Source organism: Phalacrocorax carbo, chromosome 9 (genome assembly GCF_963921805.1).
Source record: "Phalacrocorax carbo chromosome 9, bPhaCar2.1, whole genome shotgun sequence".
In the NCBI taxonomy this organism is placed as follows: domain Eukaryota; kingdom Metazoa; phylum Chordata; class Aves; order Suliformes; family Phalacrocoracidae; genus Phalacrocorax; species Phalacrocorax carbo.
This window is the reverse complement of record NC_087521.1, coordinates 29703172-29723962: the sequence shown is the minus strand read 5'-3', so window position 1 is coordinate 29723962 and position 20791 is coordinate 29703172. Positions and strand designations below refer to the sequence as shown.

Below are 20791 nucleotides of genomic sequence, written 5' to 3'. Positions count from 1 at the left end.
TGGGCACCTGGCAGCCAGCCGAGGTTAACCCACCACATCAGCAGAGGTTGGGCACCTGCCGCCTCCCGGCTCTCTGCAGCCTGGTGTAAGCCAGGCACCTTCTTGCCACCCTGCTATGCTCACGTCCCCAGGCAGTTAATGGCTGCCGCATCCAGCCCCCGTTCTTCCTTCTCTCAGCGTATTTACAGGCAGCTTTTCAAAACCAGAAAGATTTATTGGCATCTTTGCCCGGGGTAAGTGTCCCGGAGGGAACGGTCTCTGGTGAAGAGGGTGGGCGGCCGTTGCCCAGGTGGTAACGCAGCCTCTGTCACAAGCCTCCTTGCAGCGAGAGGCCTCTTTGGCCACCTCGCGCTCTCTCTTTGGCGCGCTCTCTCTCTCTCTCCTCGGCCACCTCGCACTGCTGCTAGCGCTGACCTCTGCCTACTCCATGCTCACAAATGTGTCCGAGTTGCCTTGCTGCACCGCCAGGATCAGCTCCACAAAGAGGGGCCTCTTGAAGACGTCTCTCAGCTGCAGCTTGCAGAAGCGCGTGGAGGGCAGCACTTTTAGCTTGCACTTGGTGGCTGGAGGCGCAAGAATGGAGGCTGCTTTCATCAGCCCCTGCAGCCAGAAGGCGGTTTTCTGCACGTCGAGGTACGAGCCGCTGCAGAGGGTCTGCAGGAGGCTGGCTTCCTGACTGCTCATCAGCTCATCCTCAGGGTGATGGAGGAAGCAGAGCATGTCCCCCAGCTGCCGCTCCCTGGTGCACATGCACTCCAGTTCCACACGCAGGCAGGAGTTCCTGAGCAGCATGTCCCCTTCGGTGCCCAGCTCGAGGTGGAAGGAGTGCCCAGCGGGTGGCTTCAGGGGCACAAGCAGGCGATAGACAAGGTCTTCTTCACGACCATTCCAGCCTTTCAGGAAGCCACCCACCCCGACAGCTGGCTGCAGTCGTGGCGTGAAGCCATTGCCGCACAGGATTCGGCAGACCCGGAGAAGGTTGTTCACCAGCTCTTCCACCATCGTGCACTCTCGTTGCCTCTTCCGCAGTGGCCACGATGTGCACTCATGCAGAAACCTGTCCATGTGCAATGGGTCGTCCCCCTCTTCTTCCTCCTCCTCCTCCTCCTCCTCAAGGCTTGTGGAGCTGCCATGCTTGCTGCTGCTTCCTGGCTCACGGCTCCTCTTCCAGGGCCGCCAGCAGAGCCAAAAGAGCAGGAGCAGGCCTCCAGCAAAGGCCCAGAACTGCCACTGCTGCAAGGAAGCAAGGAGCAGGGCTCCCCTGGTCACCCAGCTCGACTCCTGCATCTCTTCAAGCAGCCGAGCCATATCCTGGAGCAGCAGCTCCAGACGCTCTTGCTCGCGCTGGCACCTGGCCACGTCCGGACCATGCCCGACCTGCAGTGGCACGTGCATGATGCCCATCACAATCAAGGTGAACCATGTCACCAGAGCCATGGCCTGCAGGAGAGGGGAGAGAAGGGAGCTGAGTGGGGCTGGGCAGGGGGAGCAGGAGCCACAGGGACATGGGGGCAGGCAGGAGAGGGGGCGAGGCAGCTGGGAGGCAGCAAGGCCTGTGCCCAGCCCCGGCGCTGGCAGCACCGTGCCCTGCCCACAGCTCTCCCGCGAGTGCCAGAGCCTCGCCACAGGGTCAGAGCCCCCTCCCCGGGGGCCCGCGTTACCGCTCCGGCCCTCGTCCAGCCCACACCAACCTCCCCGCCGCGTGTGCACTCACCGCTGCCCCAAGCCGTACTGGGGCAGCGCTGCCTGCCGGTGCCCCTTATAACCACTGCCACTGTGACGCGTCCCCTGTGCTGTCACAGGCGCCAGAGCGCATCACAGGCACACCCCGACCGCGCCCCGCCCCACCACGCCTCTCCCCCCCTTTCTGCTCCATTTACTTTCCTTCTCCCGTCTCTGGTTCCTTTTTGCCTCACCTCCTTTCTTCTCCCTTTTCTCCTGCCTCTTCTTTATCCTCTTCCAGTCCATCTCCCTTTGGCCTTCCTTTGCTTCCCTTTTTCCTCTCTACTCTGCCCCACTCCCGCCTTTCTTCTTTCTCTCCTGATCTTCTCCTCTGAAGAGCCCACAGCGGACCAGGGTCCTGACATGAGCCAAGGCAGGAGCAGGGGCAGGTCTTCTTGTGGCAAGAGCTGTGGCCCACGGGGGAGCCGCGCTGGAGCAGCTCTAGACGAACTGCGGCTCTTGGGAAGGGCCCATGGGAAGGACGACGGTTAGGAACTGGCCGCAACCCCTATTCCCCATGCCCTGTGCCCCTCGCGGGTGAGGAGGTAAAGGAGGTGGGAGTGAAGGAGTGAGGTTGTGCCTGGGAAGAAGGCGTGGCGGGTTGGGGGCAGGTGCTTTTCCTTGTGACTTTGCTGCTCACCATCCTACTCCATTTCAGAATGGCAATAAATGAAATTCCTTTTCCCCAGGTCGAGTCTGTTTTGCCTCTGGTGCTAATAGGTATGGCAATCTCCCTGCCCTTATGTCGACCCGTGAGCTTTTTCGTCTCCTTTTCTCCCCCTCTCCTGCTGAGGAGGGGGAATGGGAGAGCGGCTTGCTGGGCACCTGGCAGCCAGCCGAGGTTAACCCACCACATCAGCAGAGGTTGGGCACCTGCCGCCTCCCGGCTCTCTGCAGCCTGGTGTAAGCCAGGCACCTTCTTGCCACCCTGCTATGCTCACGTCCCCAGGCAGTTAATGGCTGCCGCATCCAGCCCCCGTTCTTCCTTCTCTCAGCGTATTTACAGGCAGCTTTTCAAAACCAGAAAGATTTATTGGCATCTTTGCCCGGGGTAAGTGTCCCGGAGGGAACGGTCTCTGGTGAAGAGGGTGGGCGGCCGTTGCCCAGGTGGTAACGCAGCCTCTGTCACAAGCCTCCTTGCAGCGAGAGGCCTCTTTGGCCACCTCGCGCTCTCTCTTTGGCGCGCTCTCTCTCTCTCTCCTCGGACACCTCGCACTGCTGCTAGCGCTGACCTCTGCCTACTCCATGCTCACAAATGTGTCCGAGTTGCCTTGCTGCACCGCCAGGATCAGCTCCACAAAGAGGGGCCTCTTGAAGACATCTCTCAGCTGCAGCTTGCAGAAGCGCGTGGAGGGCAGCACTTTTAGCTTGCACTTGGTGGCTGGAGGCGCAAGAATGGAGGCTGCTTTCATCAGCCCCTGCAGCCAGACGGCGGTTTTCTGCACGTCGAGGTACGAGCCGCTGCAGAGGGTCTGCAGGAGGCTGGCTTCCTGACTGCTCATCAGCTCATCCTCAGGGTGATGGAGGAAGCAGAGCATGTCCCCCAGCTGCCGCTCCCTGGTGCACATGCACTCCAGTTCCACACGCAGGCAGGAGTTCCTGAGCAGCATGTCCCCTTCGGTGCCCAGCTCGAGGTGGAAGGAGTGCCCAGCGGGTGGCTTCAGGGGCACAAGCAGGCGATAGACAAGGTCTTCTTCACGACCATTCCAGCCTTTCAGGAAGCCACCCACCCCGACAGCTGGCTGCAGTCGTGGCGTGAAGCCATTGCCGCACAGGATTCGGCAGACCCGGAGAAGGTTGTTCACCAGCTCTTCCACCATCGTGCACTCTCGTTGCCTCTTCCGCAGTGGCCACGATGTGCACTCATGCAGAAACCTGTCCATGTGCAATGGGTCGTCCCCCTCTTCTTCCTCCTCCTCCTCCTCCTCCTCAAGGCTTGTGGAGCTGCCATGCTTGCTGCTGCTTCCTGGCTCACGGCTCCTCTTCCAGGGCCGCCAGCAGAGCCAAAAGAGCAGGAGCAGGCCTCCAGCAAAGGCCCAGAACTGCCACTGCTGCAAGGAAGCAAGGAGCAGGGCTCCCCTGGTCACCCAGCTCGACTCCTGCATCTCTTCAAGCAGCCGAGCCATATCCTGGAGCAGCAGCTCCAGACGCTCTTGCTCGCGCTGGCACCTGGCCACGTCCGGACCATGCCCGACCTGCAGTGGCACGTGCATGATGCCCATCACAATCAAGGTGAACCATGTCACCAGAGCCATGGCCTGCAGGAGAGGGGAGAGAAGGGAGCTGAGTGGGGCTGGGCAGGGGGAGCAGGAGCCACAGGGACATGGGGGCAGGCAGGAGAGGGGGCGAGGCAGCTGGGAGGCAGCAAGGCCTGTGCCCAGCCCCGGCGCTGGCAGCACCGTGCCCTGCCCACAGCTCTCCCGCGAGTGCCAGAGCCTCGCCACAGGGTCAGAGCCCCCTCCCCGGGGGCCCGCGTTACCGCTCCGGCCCTCGTCCAGCCCACACCGACCTCCCCGCCGCGTGTGCACTCACCGCTGCCCCAAGCCGTACTGGGGCAGCGCTGCCTGCCGGTGCCCCTTATAACCACTGCCACTGTGACGCGTCCCCTGTGCTGTCACAGGCGCCAGAGCGCATCACAGGCACACCCTGACCGCGCCCCGCCCCACCACGCCTCTCCCCCCCTTTCTGCTCCATTTACTTTCCTTCTCCCGTCTCTGGTTCCTTTTTGCCTCACCTCCTTTCTTCTCCCTTTTCTCCTGCCTCTTCTTTATCCTCTTCCAGTCCATCTCCCTTTGGCCTTCCTTTGCTTCCCGTTTTCCTCTCTACTCTGCCCCACTCCCGCCTTTCTTCTTTCTCTCCTGATCTTCTCCTCTGAAGAGCCCACAGCGGACCAGGGTCCTGACATGAGCCAAGGCAGGAGCAGGGGCAGGTCTTCTTGTGGCAAGAGCTGTGGCCCACGGGGGAGCCGCGCTGGAGCAGCTCTAGACGAACTGCGGCTCTTGGGAAGGGCCCATGGGAAGGACGACGGTTAGGAACTGGCTGCAACCCCTATTCCTCATGCCCTGTGCCCCTCGCAGGTGAGGAGGTAAAGGAGGTGGGAGTGAAGGAGTGAGGTTGTGCCTGGGAAGAAGGCGTGGCGGGTTGGGGGCAGGTGCTTTTCCTTGTGACTTTGCTGCTCACCATCCTACTCCATTTCAGAATGGCAATAAATGAAATTCCTTTTCCCCAGGTCGAGTCTGTTTTGCCTCTGGTGCTAATAGGTATGGCAATCTCCCTGCCCTTATGTCGACCCGCGAGCTTTTTCGTCTCCTTTTCTCCCCCTCTCCTGCTGAGGAGGGGGAATGGGAGAGCGGCTTGCTGGGCACCTGGCAGCCAGCCGAGGTTAACCCACCACATCAGCAGAGGTTGGGCACCTGCCGCCTCCCGGCTCTCTGCAGCCTGGTGTAAGCCAGGCACCTTCTTGCCACCCTGCTATGCTCACGTCCCCAGGCAGTTAATGGCTGCCGCATCCAGCCCCCGTTCTTCCTTCTCTCAGCGTATTTACAGGCAGCTTTTCAAAACCAGAAAGATTTATTGGCATCTTTGCCCGGGGTAAGTGTCCCGGAGGGAACGGTCTCTGGTGAAGAGGGTGGGCGGCCGTTGCCCAGGTGGTAACGCAGCCTCTGTCACAAGCCTCCTTGCAGCGAGAGGCCTCTTTGGCCACCTCGCGCTCTCTCTTTGGCGCGCTCTCTCTCTCTCTCCTCGGCCACCTCGCACTGCTGCTAGCGCTGACCTCTGCCTACTCCATGCTCACAAATGTGTCCGAGTTGCCTTGCTGCACCGCCAGGATCAGCTCCACAAAGAGGGGCCTCTTGAAGACGTCTCTCAGCTGCAGCTTGCAGAAGCGCGTGGAGGGCAGCACTTTTAGCTTGCACTTGGTGGCTGGAGGCGCAAGAATGGAGGCTGCTTTCATCAGCCCCTGCAGCCAGAAGGCGGTTTTCTGCACGTCGAGGTACGAGCCGCTGCAGAGGGTCTGCAGGAGGCTGGCTTCCTGACTGCTCATCAGCTCATCCTCAGGGTGATGGAGGAAGCAGAGCATGTCCCCCAGCTGCCGCTCCCTGGTGCACATGCACTCCAGTTCCACACGCAGGCAGGAGTTCCTGAGCAGCATGTCCCCTTCGGTGCCCAGCTCGAGGTGGAAGGAGTGCCCAGCGGGTGGCTTCAGGGGCACAAGCAGGCGATAGACAAGGTCTTCTTCACGACCATTCCAGCCTTTCAGGAAGCCACCCACCCCGACAGCTGGCTGCAGTCGTGGCGTGAAGCCATTGCCGCACAGGATTCGGCAGACCCGGAGAAGGTTGTTCACCAGCTCTTCCACCATCGTGCACTCTCGTTGCCTCTTCCGCAGTGGCCACGATGTGCACTCATGCAGAAACCTGTCCATGTGCAATGGGTCGTCCCCCTCTTCTTCCTCCTCCTCCTCCTCCTCCTCAAGGCTTGTGGAGCTGCCATGCTTGCTGCTGCTTCCTGGCTCACGGCTCCTCTTCCAGGGCCGCCAGCAGAGCCAAAAGAGCAGGAGCAGGCCTCCAGCAAAGGCCCAGAACTGCCACTGCTGCAAGGAAGCAAGGAGCAGGGCTCCCCTGGTCACCCAGCTCGACTCCTGCATCTCTTCAAGCAGCCGAGCCATATCCTGGAGCAGCAGCTCCAGACGCTCTTGCTCGCGCTGGCACCTGGCCACGTCCGGACCATGCCCGACCTGCAGTGGCACGTGCATGATGCCCATCACAATCAAGGTGAACCATGTCACCAGAGCCATGGCCTGCAGGAGAGGGGAGAGAAGGGAGCTGAGTGGGGCTGGGCAGGGGGAGCAGGAGCCACAGGGACATGGGGGCAGGCAGGAGAGGGGGCGAGGCAGCTGGGAGGCAGCAAGGCCTGTGCCCAGCCCCGGCGCTGGCAGCACCGTGCCCTGCCCACAGCTCTCCCGCGAGTGCCAGAGCCTCGCCACAGGGTCAGAGCCCCCTCCCCGGGGGCCCGCGTTACCGCTCCGGCCCTCGTCCAGCCCACACCAACCTCCCCGCCGCGTGTGCACTCACCGCTGCCCCAAGCCGTACTGGGGCAGCGCTGCCTGCCGGTGCCCCTTATAACCACTGCCACTGTGACGCGTCCCCTGTGCTGTCACAGGCGCCAGAGCGCATCACCGGCGCACCCCGACCACGCCCCGCCCCACCACGCCTCTCCCCCCCTTTCTGCTCCATTTACTTTCCTTCTCCCGTCTCTGGTTCCTTTTTGCCTCACCTCCTTTCTTCTCCCTTTTCTCCTGCCTCTTCTTTATCCTCTTCCAGTCCATCTCCCTTTGGCCTTCCTTTGCTTCCCGTTTTCCTCTCTACTCTGCCCCACTCCCGCCTTTCTTCTTTCTCTCCTGATCTTCTCCTCTGAAGAGCCCACAGCGGACCAGGGTCCTGACATGAGCCAAGGCAGGAGCAGGGGCAGGTCTTCTTGTGGCAAGAGCTGTGGCCCACGGGGGAGCCGCGCTGGAGCAGCTCTAGACGAACTGCGGCTCTTGGGAAGGGCCCATGGGAAGGACGACGGTTAGGAACTGGCCGCAACCCCTATTCCCCATGCCCTGTGCCCCTCGCGGGTGAGGAGGTAAAGGAGGTGGGAGTGAAGGAGTGAGGTTGTGCCTGGGAAGAAGGCGTGGCGGGTTGGGGGCAGGTGCTTTTCCTTGTGACTTTGCTGCTCACCATCCTACTCCATTTCAGAATGGCAATAAATGAAATTCCTTTTCCCCAGGTCGAGTCTGTTTTGCCTCTGGTGCTAATAGGTATGGCAATCTCCCTGCCCTTATGTCGACCCGCGAGCTTTTTCGTCTCCTTTTCTCCCCCTCTCCTGCTGAGGAGGGGGAATGGGAGAGCGGCTTGCTGGGCACCTGGCAGCCAGCCGAGGTTAACCCACCACATCAGCAGAGGTTGGGCACCTGCCGCCTCCCGGCTCTCTGCAGCCTGGTGTAAGCCAGGCACCTTCTTGCCACCCTGCTATGCTCACGTCCCCAGGCAGTTAATGGCTGCCACATCCAGCCCCCGTTCTTCCTTCTCTCAGCGTATTTACAGGCAGCTTTTCAAAACCAGAAAGATTTATTGGCATCTTTGCCCGGGGTAAGTGTCCCGGAGGGAACGGTCTCTGGTGAAGAGGGTGGGCGGCCGTTGCCCAGGTGGTAACGCAGCCTCTGTCACAAGCCTCCTTGCAGCGAGAGGCCTCTTTGGCCACCTCGCGCTCTCTCTTTGGCGCGCTCTCTCTCTCTCTCCTCGGACACCTCGCACTGCTGCTAGCGCTGACCTCTGCCTACTCCATGCTCACAAATGTGTCCGAGTTGCCTTGCTGCACCGCCAGGATCAGCTCCACAAAGAGGGGCCTCTTGAAGACATCTCTCAGCTGCAGCTTGCAGAAGCGCGTGGAGGGCAGCACTTTTAGCTTGCACTTGGTGGCTGGAGGCGCAAGAATGGAGGCTGCTTTCATCAGCCCCTGCAGCCAGACGGCGGTTTTCTGCACGTCGAGGTACGAGCCGCTGCAGAGGGTCTGCAGGAGGCTGGCTTCCTGACTGCTCATCAGCTCATCCTCAGGGTGATGGAGGAAGCAGAGCATGTCCCCCAGCTGCCGCTCCCTGGTGCACATGCACTCCAGTTCCACACGCAGGCAGGAGTTCCTGAGCAGCATGTCCCCTTCGGTGCCCAGCTCGAGGTGGAAGGAGTGCCCAGCGGGTGGCTTCAGGGGCACAAGCAGGCGATAGACAAGGTCTTCTTCACGACCATTCCAGCCTTTCAGGAAGCCACCCACCCCGACAGCTGGCTGCAGTCGTGGCGTGAAGCCATTGCCGCACAGGATTCGGCAGACCCGGAGAAGGTTGTTCACCAGCTCTTCCACCATCGTGCACTCTCGTTGCCTCTTCCGCAGTGGCCACGATGTGCACTCATGCAGAAACCTGTCCATGTGCAATGGGTCGTCCCCCTCTTCTTCCTCCTCCTCCTCCTCCTCCTCAAGGCTTGTGGAGCTGCCATGCTTGCTGCTGCTTCCTGGCTCACGGCTCCTCTTCCAGGGCCGCCAGCAGAGCCAAAAGAGCAGGAGCAGGCCTCCAGCAAAGGCCCAGAACTGCCACTGCTGCAAGGAAGCAAGGAGCAGGGCTCCCCTGGTCACCCAGCTCGACTCCTGCATCTCTTCAAGCAGCCGAGCCATATCCTGGAGCAGCAGCTCCAGACGCTCTTGCTCGCGCTGGCACCTGGCCACGTCCGGACCATGCCCGACCTGCAGTGGCACGTGCATGATGCCCATCACAATCAAGGTGAACCATGTCACCAGAGCCATGGCCTGCAGGAGAGGGGAGAGAAGGGAGCTGAGTGGGGCTGGGCAGGGGGAGCAGGAGCCACAGGGACATGGGGGCAGGCAGGAGAGGGGGCGAGGCAGCTGGGAGGCAGCAAGGCCTGTGCCCAGCCCCGGCGCTGGCAGCACCGTGCCGTACCCACAGCTCTCCCGCGAGTGCCAGAGCCTCGCCACAGGGTCAGAGCCCCCTCCCCGGGGACCTGCGTTACCGCTCCGGCCCTCGTCCAGCCCACACCAACCTCCCCGCCGTGTGTGCACTCACCGCTGCCCCAAGCCGTACTGGGGCAGCGCTGCCTGCCGGTGCCCCTTATAACCACTGCCACTGTGACGCGTCCCCTGTGCTGTCACAGGCGCCAGAGCGCATCACAGGCACACCCCGACCGCGCCCCGCCCCACCACGCCTCTCCCCCCCTTTCTGCTCCATTTACTTTCCTTCTCCCGTCTCTGGTTCCTTTTTGCCTCACCTCCTTTCTTCTCCCTTTTCTCCTGCCTCTTCTTTATCCTCTTCCAGTCCATCTCCCTTTGGCCTTCCTTTGCTTCCCTTTTTCCTCTCTACTCTGCCCCACTCCCGCCTTTCTTCTTTCTCTCCTGATCTTCTCCTCTGAAGAGCCCACAGCGGACCAGGGTCCTGACATGAGCCAAGGCAGGAGCAGGGGCAGGTCTTCTTGTGGCAAGAGCTGTGGCCCACGGGGGAGCCGCGCTGGAGCAGCTCTAGACGAACTGCGGCTCTTGGGAAGGGCCCATGGGAAGGACGACGGTTAGGAACTGGCCGCAACCCCTATTCCCCATGCCCTGTGCCCCTCGCGGGTGAGGAGGTAAAGGAGGTGGGAGTGAAGGAGTGAGGTTGTGCCTGGGAAGAAGGCGTGGCGGGTTGGGGGCAGGTGCTTTTCCTTGTGACTTTGCTGCTCACCATCCTACTCCATTTCAGAATGGCAATAAATGAAATTCCTTTTCCCCAGGTCGAGTCTGTTTTGCCTCTGGTGCTAATAGGTATGGCAATCTCCCTGCCCTTATGTCGACCCGCGAGCTTTTTCGTCTCCTTTTCTCCCCCTCTCCTGCTGAGGAGGGGGAATGGGAGAGCGGCTTGCTGGGCACCTGGCAGCCAGCCGAGGTTAACCCACCACATCAGCAGAGGTTGGGCACCTGCCGCCTCCCGGCTCTCTGCAGCCTGGTGTAAGCCAGGCACCTTCTTGCCACCCTGCTATGCTCACGTCCCCAGGCAGTTAATGGCTGCCACATCCAGCCCCCGTTCTTCCTTCTCTCAGCGTATTTACAGGCAGCTTTTCAAAACCAGAAAGATTTATTGGCATCTTTGCCCGGGGTAAGTGTCCCGGAGGGAACGGTCTCTGGTGAAGAGGGTGGGCGGCCGTTGCCCAGGTGGTAACGCAGCCTCTGTCACAAGCCTCCTTGCAGCGAGAGGCCTCTTTGGCCACCTCGCGCTCTCTCTTTGGCGCGCTCTCTCTCTCTCTCCTCGGCCACCTCGCACTGCTGCTAGCGCTGACCTCTGCCTACTCCATGCTCACAAATGTGTCCGAGTTGCCTTGCTGCACCGCCAGGATCAGCTCCACAAAGAGGGGCCTCTTGAAGACATCTCTCAGCTGCAGCTTGCAGAAGCGCGTGGAGGGCAGCACTTTTAGCTTGCACTTGGTGGCTGGAGGCGCAAGAATGGAGGCTGCTTTCATCAGCCCCTGCAGCCAGAAGGCGGTTTTCTGCACGTCGAGGTACGAGCCGCTGCAGAGGGTCTGCAGGAGGCTGGCTTCCTGACTGCTCATCAGCTCATCCTCAGGGTGATGGAGGAAGCAGAGCATGTCCCCCAGCTGCCGCTCCCTGGTGCACATGCACTCCAGTTCCACACGCAGGCAGGAGTTCCTGAGCAGCATGTCCCCTTCGGTGCCCAGCTCGAGGTGGAAGGAGTGCCCAGCGGGTGGCTTCAGGGGCACAAGCAGGCGATAGACAAGGTCTTCTTCACGACCATTCCAGCCTTTCAGGAAGCCACCCACCCCGACAGCTGGCTGCAGTCGTGGCGTGAAGCCATTGCCGCACAGGATTCGGCAGACCCGGAGAAGGTTGTTCACCAGCTCTTCCACCATCGTGCACTCTCGTTGCCTCTTCCGCAGTGGCCACGATGTGCACTCATGCAGAAACCTGTCCATGTGCAATGGGTCGTCCCCCTCTTCTTCCTCCTCCTCCTCCTCCTCCTCAAGGCTTGTGGAGCTGCCATGCTTGCTGCTGCTTCCTGGCTCACGGCTCCTCTTCCAGGGCCGCCAGCAGAGCCAAAAGAGCAGGAGCAGGCCTCCAGCAAAGGCCCAGAACTGCCACTGCTGCAAGGAAGCAAGGAGCAGGGCTCCCCTGGTCACCCAGCTCGACTCCTGCATCTCTTCAAGCAGCCGAGCCATATCCTGGAGCAGCAGCTCCAGACGCTCTTGCTCGCGCTGGCACCTGGCCACGTCCGGACCATGCCCGACCTGCAGTGGCACGTGCATGATGCCCATCACAATCAAGGTGAACCATGTCACCAGAGCCATGGCCTGCAGGAGAGGGGAGAGAAGGGAGCTGAGTGGGGCTGGGCAGGGGGAGCAGGAGCCACAGGGACATGGGGGCAGGCAGGAGAGGGGGCGAGGCAGCTGGGAGGCAGCAAGGCCTGTGCCCAGCCCCGGCGCTGGCAGCACCGTGCCGTACCCACAGCTCTCCCGCGAGTGCCAGAGCCTCGCCACAGGGTCAGAGCCCCCTCCCCGGGGACCTGCGTTACCGCTCCGGCCCTCGTCCAGCCCACACCAACCTCCCCGCCGCGTGTGCACTCACCGCTGCCCCAAGCCGTACTGGGGCAGCGCTGCCTGCCAGTGCCCCTTATAACCACTGCCACTGTGACGCGTCCCCTGTGCTGTCACAGGCGCCAGAGCGCATCACAGGCACACCCCGACCGCGCCCCGCCCCACCACGCCTCTCCCCCCCTTTCTGCTCCATTTACTTTCCTTCTCCCGTCTCTGGTTCCTTTTTGCCTCACCTCCTTTCTTCTCCCTTTTCTCCTGCCTCTTCTTTATCCTCTTCCAGTCCATCTCCCTTTGGCCTTCCTTTGCTTCCCTTTTTCCTCTCTACTCTGCCCCACTCCCGCCTTTCTTCTTTCTCTCCTGATCTTCTCCTCTGAAGAGCCCACAGCGGACCAGGGTCCTGACATGAGCCAAGGCAGGAGCAGGGGCAGGTCTTCTTGTGGCAAGAGCTGTGGCCCACGGGGGAGCCGCGCTGGAGCAGCTCTAGACGAACTGCGGCTCTTGGGAAGGGCCCATGGGAAGGACGACGGTTAGGAACTGGCCGCAACCCCTATTCCCCATGCCCTGTGCCCCTCGCAGGTGAGGAGGTAAAGGAGGTGGGAGTGAAGGAGTGAGGTTGTGCCTGGGAAGAAGGCGTGGCGGGTTGGGGGCAGGTGCTTTTCCTTGTGACTTTGCTGCTCACCATCCTACTCCATTTCAGAATGGCAATAAATGAAATTCCTTTTCCCCAGGTCGAGTCTGTTTTGCCTCTGGTGCTAATAGGTATGGCAATCTCCCTGCCCTTATGTCGACCCGCGAGCTTTTTCGTCTCCTTTTCTCCCCCTCTCCTGCTGAGGAGGGGGAATGGGAGAGCGGCTTGCTGGGCACTTGGCATCCAGCTGAGGTTAACCCACACAGATCCAGCTGAATTGCACATCAAATGTATAGCAGGTCCAAATTTTCCTAGGAAAATCATGGTCATTGTTCATGGGTGAAATGTGCTGTAGGCAGTTAAACCATCTGTGAGCTACCACTCCAGCCACCCATGAGATGCATGGAGATGTTATTCAAACATTGAAAAACGAATAAGTTCGCCTAGATTGAAGAGTGGGCACTTCCAGCAAGAGCTGCTTGGCCCAAATTGGAGCCACAAATTTCTAGATATGTCTATGAGAATTTTCGTGTATCTGAGTGAAGAAATGTCTTATGAGAGTGTTGATACTCTAAAGGCAGACTCTCTCTGCAAATATATTGTTATATGGTGAATAAGAAGTTAAGAGATGTCCTCCCAGTGCCCCCACTTTTAAACTGGAATAGTGTCAGAGGAAACCCAGTAGGTTTGCATTTGTTGGCAGAAGTGGCATTCCTGCATACTTTTGAGGTTCCAGGCTAATATATATATATATATATCTGTTTTCTCCTGTGTCCTGACTACTTGACGTCAAGCAAGGTATTAAGAACTACACTGGCAAGAAGGATACAGGCATCTCTGTATTCTTTCTCTGTCACATATGGTTCTTGTCAAGTCACAGAATCATTTAGTTTAGAAAAGAACTCTAGGATCATCAAGTCCAGCTGTCAACCCAGTATCACCATGCCTCCTAAACCATGTACCAAAGTGCCACGTCTACATGGTGACTCCGCCACCTCTCTGGGCAGCCTGTTCCAGTGCCTGACCACTCTTTCAGTGAAGAAATTTTTCCTACTATCCAATCTAAACCTCCCCGATGCACCTTGAGGCCATTTTGTCTTTTCCTATCACTAGTAGCTTGGGAGAAGAGACCAACACCCCCTCACTGCGACCTCCTCTCAGGTAGTTGTAGAGAGCGATAAGGTGTGTCCCCTGTCTCCCCTCAGCCTCCTCTTCGCTAGACTAAACAACTCCAGTTTCCTCAACCTCTCCTCATAAGACCTGCTCTCCAGACTCTTCACCAGCTTTGTTGCCCTTCTCTGGACATGCTCCAGCACCTCAGTTGTCCTTCTTGTAGTGAGGGGCCTAGAACTGAACACAGTATTCGAGGTGCAACCTCACCAGGCTGAGTACAGGGGCACGATCAGTTTCCTACTCCTACTGGCTGCACTATTCCTGATACAGCCTAAATGCTTTAGGCTGGTTGATTCTCTAAGCAGCTAGATCCAGAGGGTTGCTCACCCCATCACTTTCCAATAGAAAGGTACACTGTTGGATGATTTATATCTGAAATTATGCCAAACTATGCAAATGTGCAGCTTAGCTTGGATGTCAAAGGTCATGGGTGGTTACTGGCAGTACAGGTTGTCACAGAAACTTGGTGTCACCATACATTAAAGGATTATTGCCTTTATTTGACAGCCCAAGGAAACAAATGGTTAGGGACCAAATCGTGCTAATCCTGACTTGTTACAGCCCAGCTTTACTGTTACTAAGGATGTCATCTTTTCTTTTGCAGGCAACATGTTAAAATCACCTGCAGGCTAGTTCCTATGATATTGTAATACAGGAAATAATTAGGAGCAAGGAATTAAAGCAAACACATCCGATGAGGCAACAGCTGGATTAATAGCTACCTGTATTTGGGGTACTTTTGAATGACCAGGAGTTACCTGCTAGGGAGCAGTGGCCTCAGCAATGTGCTCATATTCATTACGACACACTGATGGCAGCTCATGGAGTGCTAGATTTACAACACTTGACTTATTCTTTGCTTTGCTACTATAAAATCAAACCATGTCCTAGACCCTGGGTGTAGCCACTTCTAAGGGTAAACATAGGGCAGTCTTTCCAGTGGTATCTTTTCCTAAAGTAAAACACCCCAAACAATCAGTCTTAAGCCTCAGTGGCTATAATTACCTTTCAGGGTTTGATAGGACCACTGTAACTCAAGGTATTTTCTCCAGCAATACCCATTTTGTAGCAACAAACCAGAAAGTACAAGACTAGGTAAACTAGCCATTTCTCAGTTTAAGTGCTGTATTTTACAATAGCCTAAAAAAAAATGCTTCGATCCTGACACAACATTTAACTGGCCTGAAACAGAAGCAGCTATTTCCCTCCTGTCTGAGTGCCTCAGCCTAGCAAACTGTCAGACTGAAGTGAAGGTCTGTGCTGAGATATCTATAATTACAGATTTTGTGCATGTTTAGCACTCTCTATTCCTCACTCTTCAATAGGCCTTTTCTATAGTGTTGTCCCGGTTTCTGCTGGGATAGAGTTAATTTCCTCCACAGTAGCTAGTATAGGGCTATGTTTTGGATTTGTGCTAAAAACAGTGTTGATAATGTGGAGAAGTTTTAGCTGTTGCTGAGCAGTGCTTACACTAGTCAAGGACTTTTCAGCTTCCCTTGCTCTGCCAGGTGCACAAAAAGCTGGGAGGGGACACAGCTGGGACAGCTGACCCAAACTGACCCAAGGGATATCCCACACCATATGATGTTATGCTCAACATATAAAGCTGGGGGAAGAAGAAGGAAGAGGGGGACATTCAGAATTCATATATATCTTCCCAAGTAACCATTATGCATAATGGAGCCCTGCTTTCATGGAGATGGCTGAACATCTCCCTGCCAGTGGGAAGTAGTGAATTAATTCCTTGTTTTCTTTGCTTGTGTGCATGGCTTTTGCTTTACCTATTAAACTGTCTTTACCTCAAACCACAACTTTTTTCAGTTTTACTCTTCTGATTCTCTGGGGTGGGGGAGGGAACAAGTGGCTGTGTGGGGCTTAGTTGCTGTCTGGGGCTAAACCATGAGCAGTGTAAAGTGGTATAGAAAATTACTGGCTTAAAAATACATCTGCTAAGGCAGAGCTTCAGATCTGCATAGCAGGCAAATGTGGTCCCCCTCTGCTCCTGAAAACAAAAGCAGTGGTAATTCTCCTCTGCAGAATAGGGGACCATAGAACTCTGTGAGCTACGTTGACATGATGCAGGAGGCAGAGTCAGGACAGGATCCAGATGTGCTATGGATGGGAACAGCTGCAATGTGGTCTGATGGCCTGTGTGTGCTGCTCTGGGTACCAGCCATGGAGCAAGGGGAGGCTACTGTTCCCTCACCTCTTCAAGCCAGCATCTGGGTATTCCCCAAGCTGAGAGATGCTTGTGGTCAGGTAGCAAATAGAAAATGATCTAGGTATTTGAGGTCTGTCTCAATGTGTCAGATTTTTCTAGTTGAGCTGAACAAAAGAAAATAGAAAAAAAGAAACAGACCCAGTGGACTGCAGGATTGTTTTTGTAGTACTTTCACTATGAGAGACAGTATCAAAAGCTTTGCTAAATCCCCCTAAAAACACATCTACTGGCTTCTGTTGGTCAGCTAGATGGGTGACCTTATCATAAAAGGAAATTATGTTAGGTAAGCAGAACTTTCACCTCATGAACCCGTGCTGGCTGTGACCAATGACTGCACTGTTTTTCAAGTGTTTTTCAATAACTCCCAGAATAACTTTCTCCATAATATTACCAGGCACTGAAGCGAGACTAACAGGCCTGTAATTACCAGAGCCTTCCTTCTTACCCTTCCTGAAAATTGGGACAACCTTTTTCAGCTACTAGTCAACTGGGACCTCTCCAGACTCCCAAGACCATCATCCCAGCTCTTTCAGTACCCTAGGATGAGTCTCATCAGGCCCCACAGTCTTATGTGCATCCAGTTTGAGCAACAAGTCTCAAACAAGTTCAGAGTCAGCTGGGAATTCCTCATGCCCCAAATCACAGTCTTCCAACACAGGGCTCTAGGGGTCCCAGGGCCAATCATCAGTGTTGAAGACAGAGGTGAAGAACACATTAAACATCTTTGCTTTGTCTATGTGCCTATATTTGAGGCAACTGACTCCATCAAATAAAAGAACTATGTTATCTCTGATCCTCCCTCTACTATTAACGTTTTTAAAAAAGCCCTTTTTGTTGTCCTTCACAGGGCTGGGCAGCTTGAACTCTAAACAAGATTTGGCCCCATTAATTTTTTCCCTACAGTTGCAAACAGCATCTCTGTAGCCCTTCCATGTCACCTATCCATGTCCATACACTTTCCTCTTCTACCTAAGTTTTAGAAGATCCCTGTTCAACAAAGCCATCCTTCTGCCCTGCTTGCTTGATTTCCGACATTTTGGAATTGCCTGCTCCTGCACTCTAAAGAGATGGCTCTTAAAGACTGACCAGTGTTCATGGACTCCAACACCTCAAAGGCAGATTCCCAGGGGGCATTAGTAACTAGTTCCTTCAGCAGCCTGAAGTGTGCTCTCCCCATGTCCAGGGTCAAAATTTTGCTGGCAGTTTTACTCCTGTCAGCAATGATTTGAAACTCAACTACTTCATAGTCACTGTGACCAAGACAGCTGCCAATCACCATCATTTGCTTTCCCCTTAGTCCCCTTAACCTAGCTCTCCCTAGGGGTTTCTTCTATTGGTATGGGGGCTTGTCAGCCACTCTCGTGTGAGCTGCAGGCTCCCAGTGAGTCTCTCTGCTCCTCTGAGATTTCCCTGGTTCAGGAAACCCACCGGTGCACCGTGATCCTCTGCTCCACTGTGGATCCTGCCAGCACTGCAGCTGCTCACCTCAGCAGAATTGTTTGGCACAAACCATTTGAGATTGGTATCCTAAAAACTTTTCTTCATACTGATTCCTAATAGCTCATGTACCACAGGCACTCCCTCCCTGTTGACATCAGTGTGCATCTGGCTGGCTTTCAGTTTCCCTGTGTTTTCCTCAGAGCAGCAAAGAGAAAAGACATTAAACAAGGACATATAGTCCACCCACCAGCATATGCAAACGGGAATTTGGAGAGAAGTCAGCTGGAATTCAGGCTGCCTCTGGGTGCTGAAGTAGAACAGCAAGGAAGTGAGTCATGAGCCACCATGATTTAGATGCTGTTTTTGTCACAGAAAGCATCACTATATATTAAAACACATTCACACACATACTTAGTGTATGTGATAACTCAATCTCTAGCTGCTCAGCATACTTACAGCAATTTCTCTTAGTGGAGGCAAAGCAGTTTGCAGAAAAGTTACTTTTGCCCTTTGCATCATTTGCATCAAGGAGACACTAAAGCAATTCGATTTTTTGCCATAAAATTTCTTGTGCACTCTTAATAGGATGATGCACTGATCATAGAATCATAGAATCATTAAAGTTGGAAAAGACCCTTAAGACCATCGAGTCCAACTGGTAACCTATCACTGCCAAGGCCACCACTAAACCATATCCTCAAGCACCACATCTACCCTTCTTTTAAATACCTCCAGGGATGGAGACTCAACCACCTCCCTGGGCAGCCTGTTCCAATGTTTGACAACCCTTTCAGTGAAGAAGTTTTTCCTAATATCGAACCCAAACTTCCCCTGGTGCAGCTTGATACCATTTCCTCTCATCCTATCACTTCTTACTAAGGAGAAGAGACCGACCCTCGCCTCGCTACAACCTCCTTTCAGGTAGTTGTAGAGAGCGATAAGGTCTCCCCTCAGCCTCCTCTTCTTCAGATTAAACAACCCCAGCTCCCTCAGCCGCTCCTCATAAGACTTGTTCTCTAGACCCTTCACCAACTTTGCTGCCCTTCTTTGGACATGCTCCAGCACCTCGATGTTCTTCTTGTAGTGAGGGGCCCAAAACTGAACACAGTACTTGAGGTGCGGCCTCACCAGAGCCGAGTACAGGGGCACAATCACCTCCTTACTCCCGCTGGCCATGCTATTCCTGCTACAAGCCAGGATGCCATTGGCCTTCTTGGCCGCCTGAGCACACTGCCGGCTCATGTTCAGCTGGCTGTCAACCAGCACCCCCAGGTCCTTTTCCTCCAGGCAGCTCTCCAGCCACTCCTCCCCAAGCCTGTAGCATTGCATGGGGTCGTTGTGACTCAAGTGCAGAACCCAGCACTTAGACTTATTGAATCTCATACCTTTGGCTCCAGCCCATTGATCCAGCCTGCCCAGGTCCCTCTGCAGGGCCTTCCTGCCCTCCAGCAGAATCAACACTTCTCCCCAGCTTGGTGTCATCTGCAAACTTACTGAGGGTGCACTCAGTCCCCTCATCCAGATCATCAGTGAAGCTATTGAACAGGACCGGCCCCAGCGCTGAGCCCTGGGGAACACCACTCGTGACCGGCCGCCAACCGGATTTGACTCCATTCACCACCACTCTCTGGGCTCGGCCGTCCAGCCAGTGCAGAGTGCACTTGTCCAAGCCGTGGGCAGCCAGCTTCTCCAGGAGAATGCTGTGGGAGACAGTGCCAAAGGCCTTACTAAAGTCCAGGTAGACAATGTCCACAGCCTTCCCCTCATCCACTAAGTGGGTCACCTTATCATAGGAGACCAGGTTAGTGAGGCATGACCTCCCTTTCATAAGCCCATGCTGGCTGAGCCCAATCCCCTGGTTGTCCCACATGCGCCACGTAATGACATTCAAGATGATATGCTCCATAACCTTTCCCGGCACTGAGGTCAGGCTGACAAGCCTGTAGTTCCCCGGATCCTCCTTCCAACCCTTCTTGTAGAGGGGTGTCACATTTGCTAGTTTCCAGTTATCTGGGACCTCCCCAGTTGACCATGATGGCTGAAGAATGATGGAGAGTGCCTTGGTGAGCTCCTCTGCCAGTTCCCTCAGTATCCTTGGATGGATCTCATCCAGCCCCATGGACTTGTGAACATCAAGGTGAAGGAGCAGGTCGGTGACTGCCACCTCTTCAAAAACTGGGACTTCATTCTGCATACTAGCTCTATTTCCCAGAACAGGGGCCTGACAACCCCAAGGACAACCAGTCTGACTACTAAAGACTGAGGCAAAGAAAGCATTAAGTACCTCAGCCTTCTCCTCATCTTTCATGGCAAGGTCACCTTCCGCATCCAACAAAGGAGGCAGGTTCTCCCTGGCCCTCCTTTTGTCACTGATGTATTTATAAAAATATTTTTTGTTATCTTTAATGGTGGCGGCCAGTTTAAGTTCCAGCTGGGCCTTCGCCTTCCTAATCTTTTCCCTGCATAACCTCACAACATCCTTGTAGTCCTCCTGAGTCACCTGCCCCTTCTTCCAAAGGTGGTAAGCTCTCCTTTTTTTCTTGAGTTCCAGCCAAAGCTCACTATTCAGCCAAGCAGGTCTTCTCCCCCACCTGCTCAGCTTACGGCACATGGGGACGGACTGCTCCTGCGCCTTTGAGACTTCCTTCTTTAATAACATCCAGCCTTCCTGGACTCCTTTGCCCTTCAGGACTGCCTGCCAAGGGACTCTGTTAACCAGACTCCTTAACAATCCAAAGTCTGCCCTTCTGAAGTTCAGGATAGCGGTTTTGCTGACCCTCTTCCTTACTTCTCCAAGAATCGAGAACTCTATCATGTCATGGTTGCTCAGCCCAAGACAGCCCCCAACCACCACATCACCCACCAGGCCTTCTCTTTTTGTAAACATCAGGTCCAGCAGGGCACCTCCCCTGGTTGGCTGGCTTACCAGCTGCATCAAGAAGTTATCTCCCACACACTCCAGGAACCTCCGAGAATGCTTTTTCTCTGCTGTGCTGTATTTCCAGCAGATACCTGGTAAGTTGAAGTCTCCCATGAGAACAAGGGCTAGAGATTGCGAGACTTCAGCCAACCACTTGTAGAGTACTTCATCTGTCTCCTCATCCTGGTTGGGTGGTCTATAACAGACTCCCACCAGGATATCTGCCTTATTGGCCTTCCCCCTGATCCTTACCCATAAGCACTCAACCTTACCATTACCGTCATTGAGTTCTAGACAGTCAAAACACACTCTAACATACAAGGCTACCCCTCTATCTCTCCTTCCTTGCCTGTCCCTTCTAAAGAGCTTGTAGCCATCCATTGCAGCGCTCCAGTTGTGCAAGTCATCCCACCATGTTTCCGTGATGGTGACCACATCATAGTTTCCCTGGCGCACAATGGCTTCCAGCTCCTCCTGTTTGTTGCCCATGCCGCATGCATTGGTATAAATGCACTTCAATTGATTTATTGATCTCTTCTCCAACACAAGCATGCCACCCCCAGGCT

At 55.7% G+C, this 20791-nt stretch overlaps 5 protein-coding genes across 5 annotated transcripts; all 5 read right to left on the bottom strand.

Annotated features, from left to right (window-relative positions):
* Nucleotides 1-420: 420 nt before the first annotated feature.
* On the bottom strand, nucleotides 421-1437 carry LOC135314895 (inositol 1,4,5-trisphosphate receptor-interacting protein-like 1). The gene has a single exon (XM_064459946.1). It carries the CDS (start codon nucleotides 1435-1437, stop codon nucleotides 421-423), a length of 1017 nt encoding a protein of 338 aa, XP_064316016.1.
* A 1523-nt stretch (nucleotides 1438-2960) lies between these two features.
* On the bottom strand, nucleotides 2961-3977 carry LOC135314894 (inositol 1,4,5-trisphosphate receptor-interacting protein-like 1). Its single transcript, XM_064459945.1, has one exon. It carries the CDS (start codon nucleotides 3975-3977, stop codon nucleotides 2961-2963), a length of 1017 nt encoding a protein of 338 aa, XP_064316015.1.
* A 1523-nt stretch (nucleotides 3978-5500) lies between these two features.
* LOC135314893 (inositol 1,4,5-trisphosphate receptor-interacting protein-like 1) lies at nucleotides 5501-6517 on the bottom strand. The gene has a single exon (XM_064459943.1). It carries the CDS (start codon nucleotides 6515-6517, stop codon nucleotides 5501-5503), a length of 1017 nt encoding a protein of 338 aa, XP_064316013.1.
* A 1523-nt stretch (nucleotides 6518-8040) lies between these two features.
* On the bottom strand, nucleotides 8041-9057 carry LOC135314892 (inositol 1,4,5-trisphosphate receptor-interacting protein-like 1). Its single transcript, XM_064459942.1, has one exon. It carries the CDS (start codon nucleotides 9055-9057, stop codon nucleotides 8041-8043), a length of 1017 nt encoding a protein of 338 aa, XP_064316012.1.
* A 1523-nt stretch (nucleotides 9058-10580) lies between these two features.
* Nucleotides 10581-19499, bottom strand: LOC135314891 (inositol 1,4,5-trisphosphate receptor-interacting protein-like 1). The gene is made up of 3 exons (XM_064459941.1): nucleotides 19174-19499; nucleotides 18434-18557; nucleotides 10581-11600 (listed from the first exon to the last, which is right to left on the bottom strand). The coding sequence occupies exons 1-3, from the start codon at nucleotides 19497-19499 to the stop codon at nucleotides 10581-10583; spliced, it is 1470 nt and encodes a 489-aa protein (XP_064316011.1).
* Nucleotides 19500-20791: the final 1292 nt, after the last annotated feature.

Excerpts from the sequence above, each read along its gene's own strand:
- LOC135314894 (XM_064459945.1), bottom strand. The coding sequence starts at position 3,977 with ATGGCTCTGGTGACATGGTTCACCTTGATTGTGATGGGCATCATGCAC.
- LOC135314893 (XM_064459943.1), bottom strand. The coding sequence starts at position 6,517 with ATGGCTCTGGTGACATGGTTCACCTTGATTGTGATGGGCATCATGCAC.
- LOC135314891 (XM_064459941.1), bottom strand. The coding sequence starts at position 19,499 with ATGCAGAATGAAGTCCCAGTTTTTGAAGAGGTGGCAGTCACCGACCTG. Across the intron at positions 18,558-19,173 it reads AATGTCATTACGTGGCGCAT|CCAGCTGAACATGAGCCGGC; the intron begins GTGGGACAACCA and ends GCTGGTTGACAG. Across the intron at positions 11,601-18,433 it reads TGCCCCTGTACTCGGCTCTG|GCCATGGCTCTGGTGACATG; the intron begins GTGAGGCCGCAC and ends CCTCTCCTGCAG.
- LOC135314892 (XM_064459942.1), bottom strand. The coding sequence starts at position 9,057 with ATGGCTCTGGTGACATGGTTCACCTTGATTGTGATGGGCATCATGCAC.
- LOC135314895 (XM_064459946.1), bottom strand. The coding sequence starts at position 1,437 with ATGGCTCTGGTGACATGGTTCACCTTGATTGTGATGGGCATCATGCAC.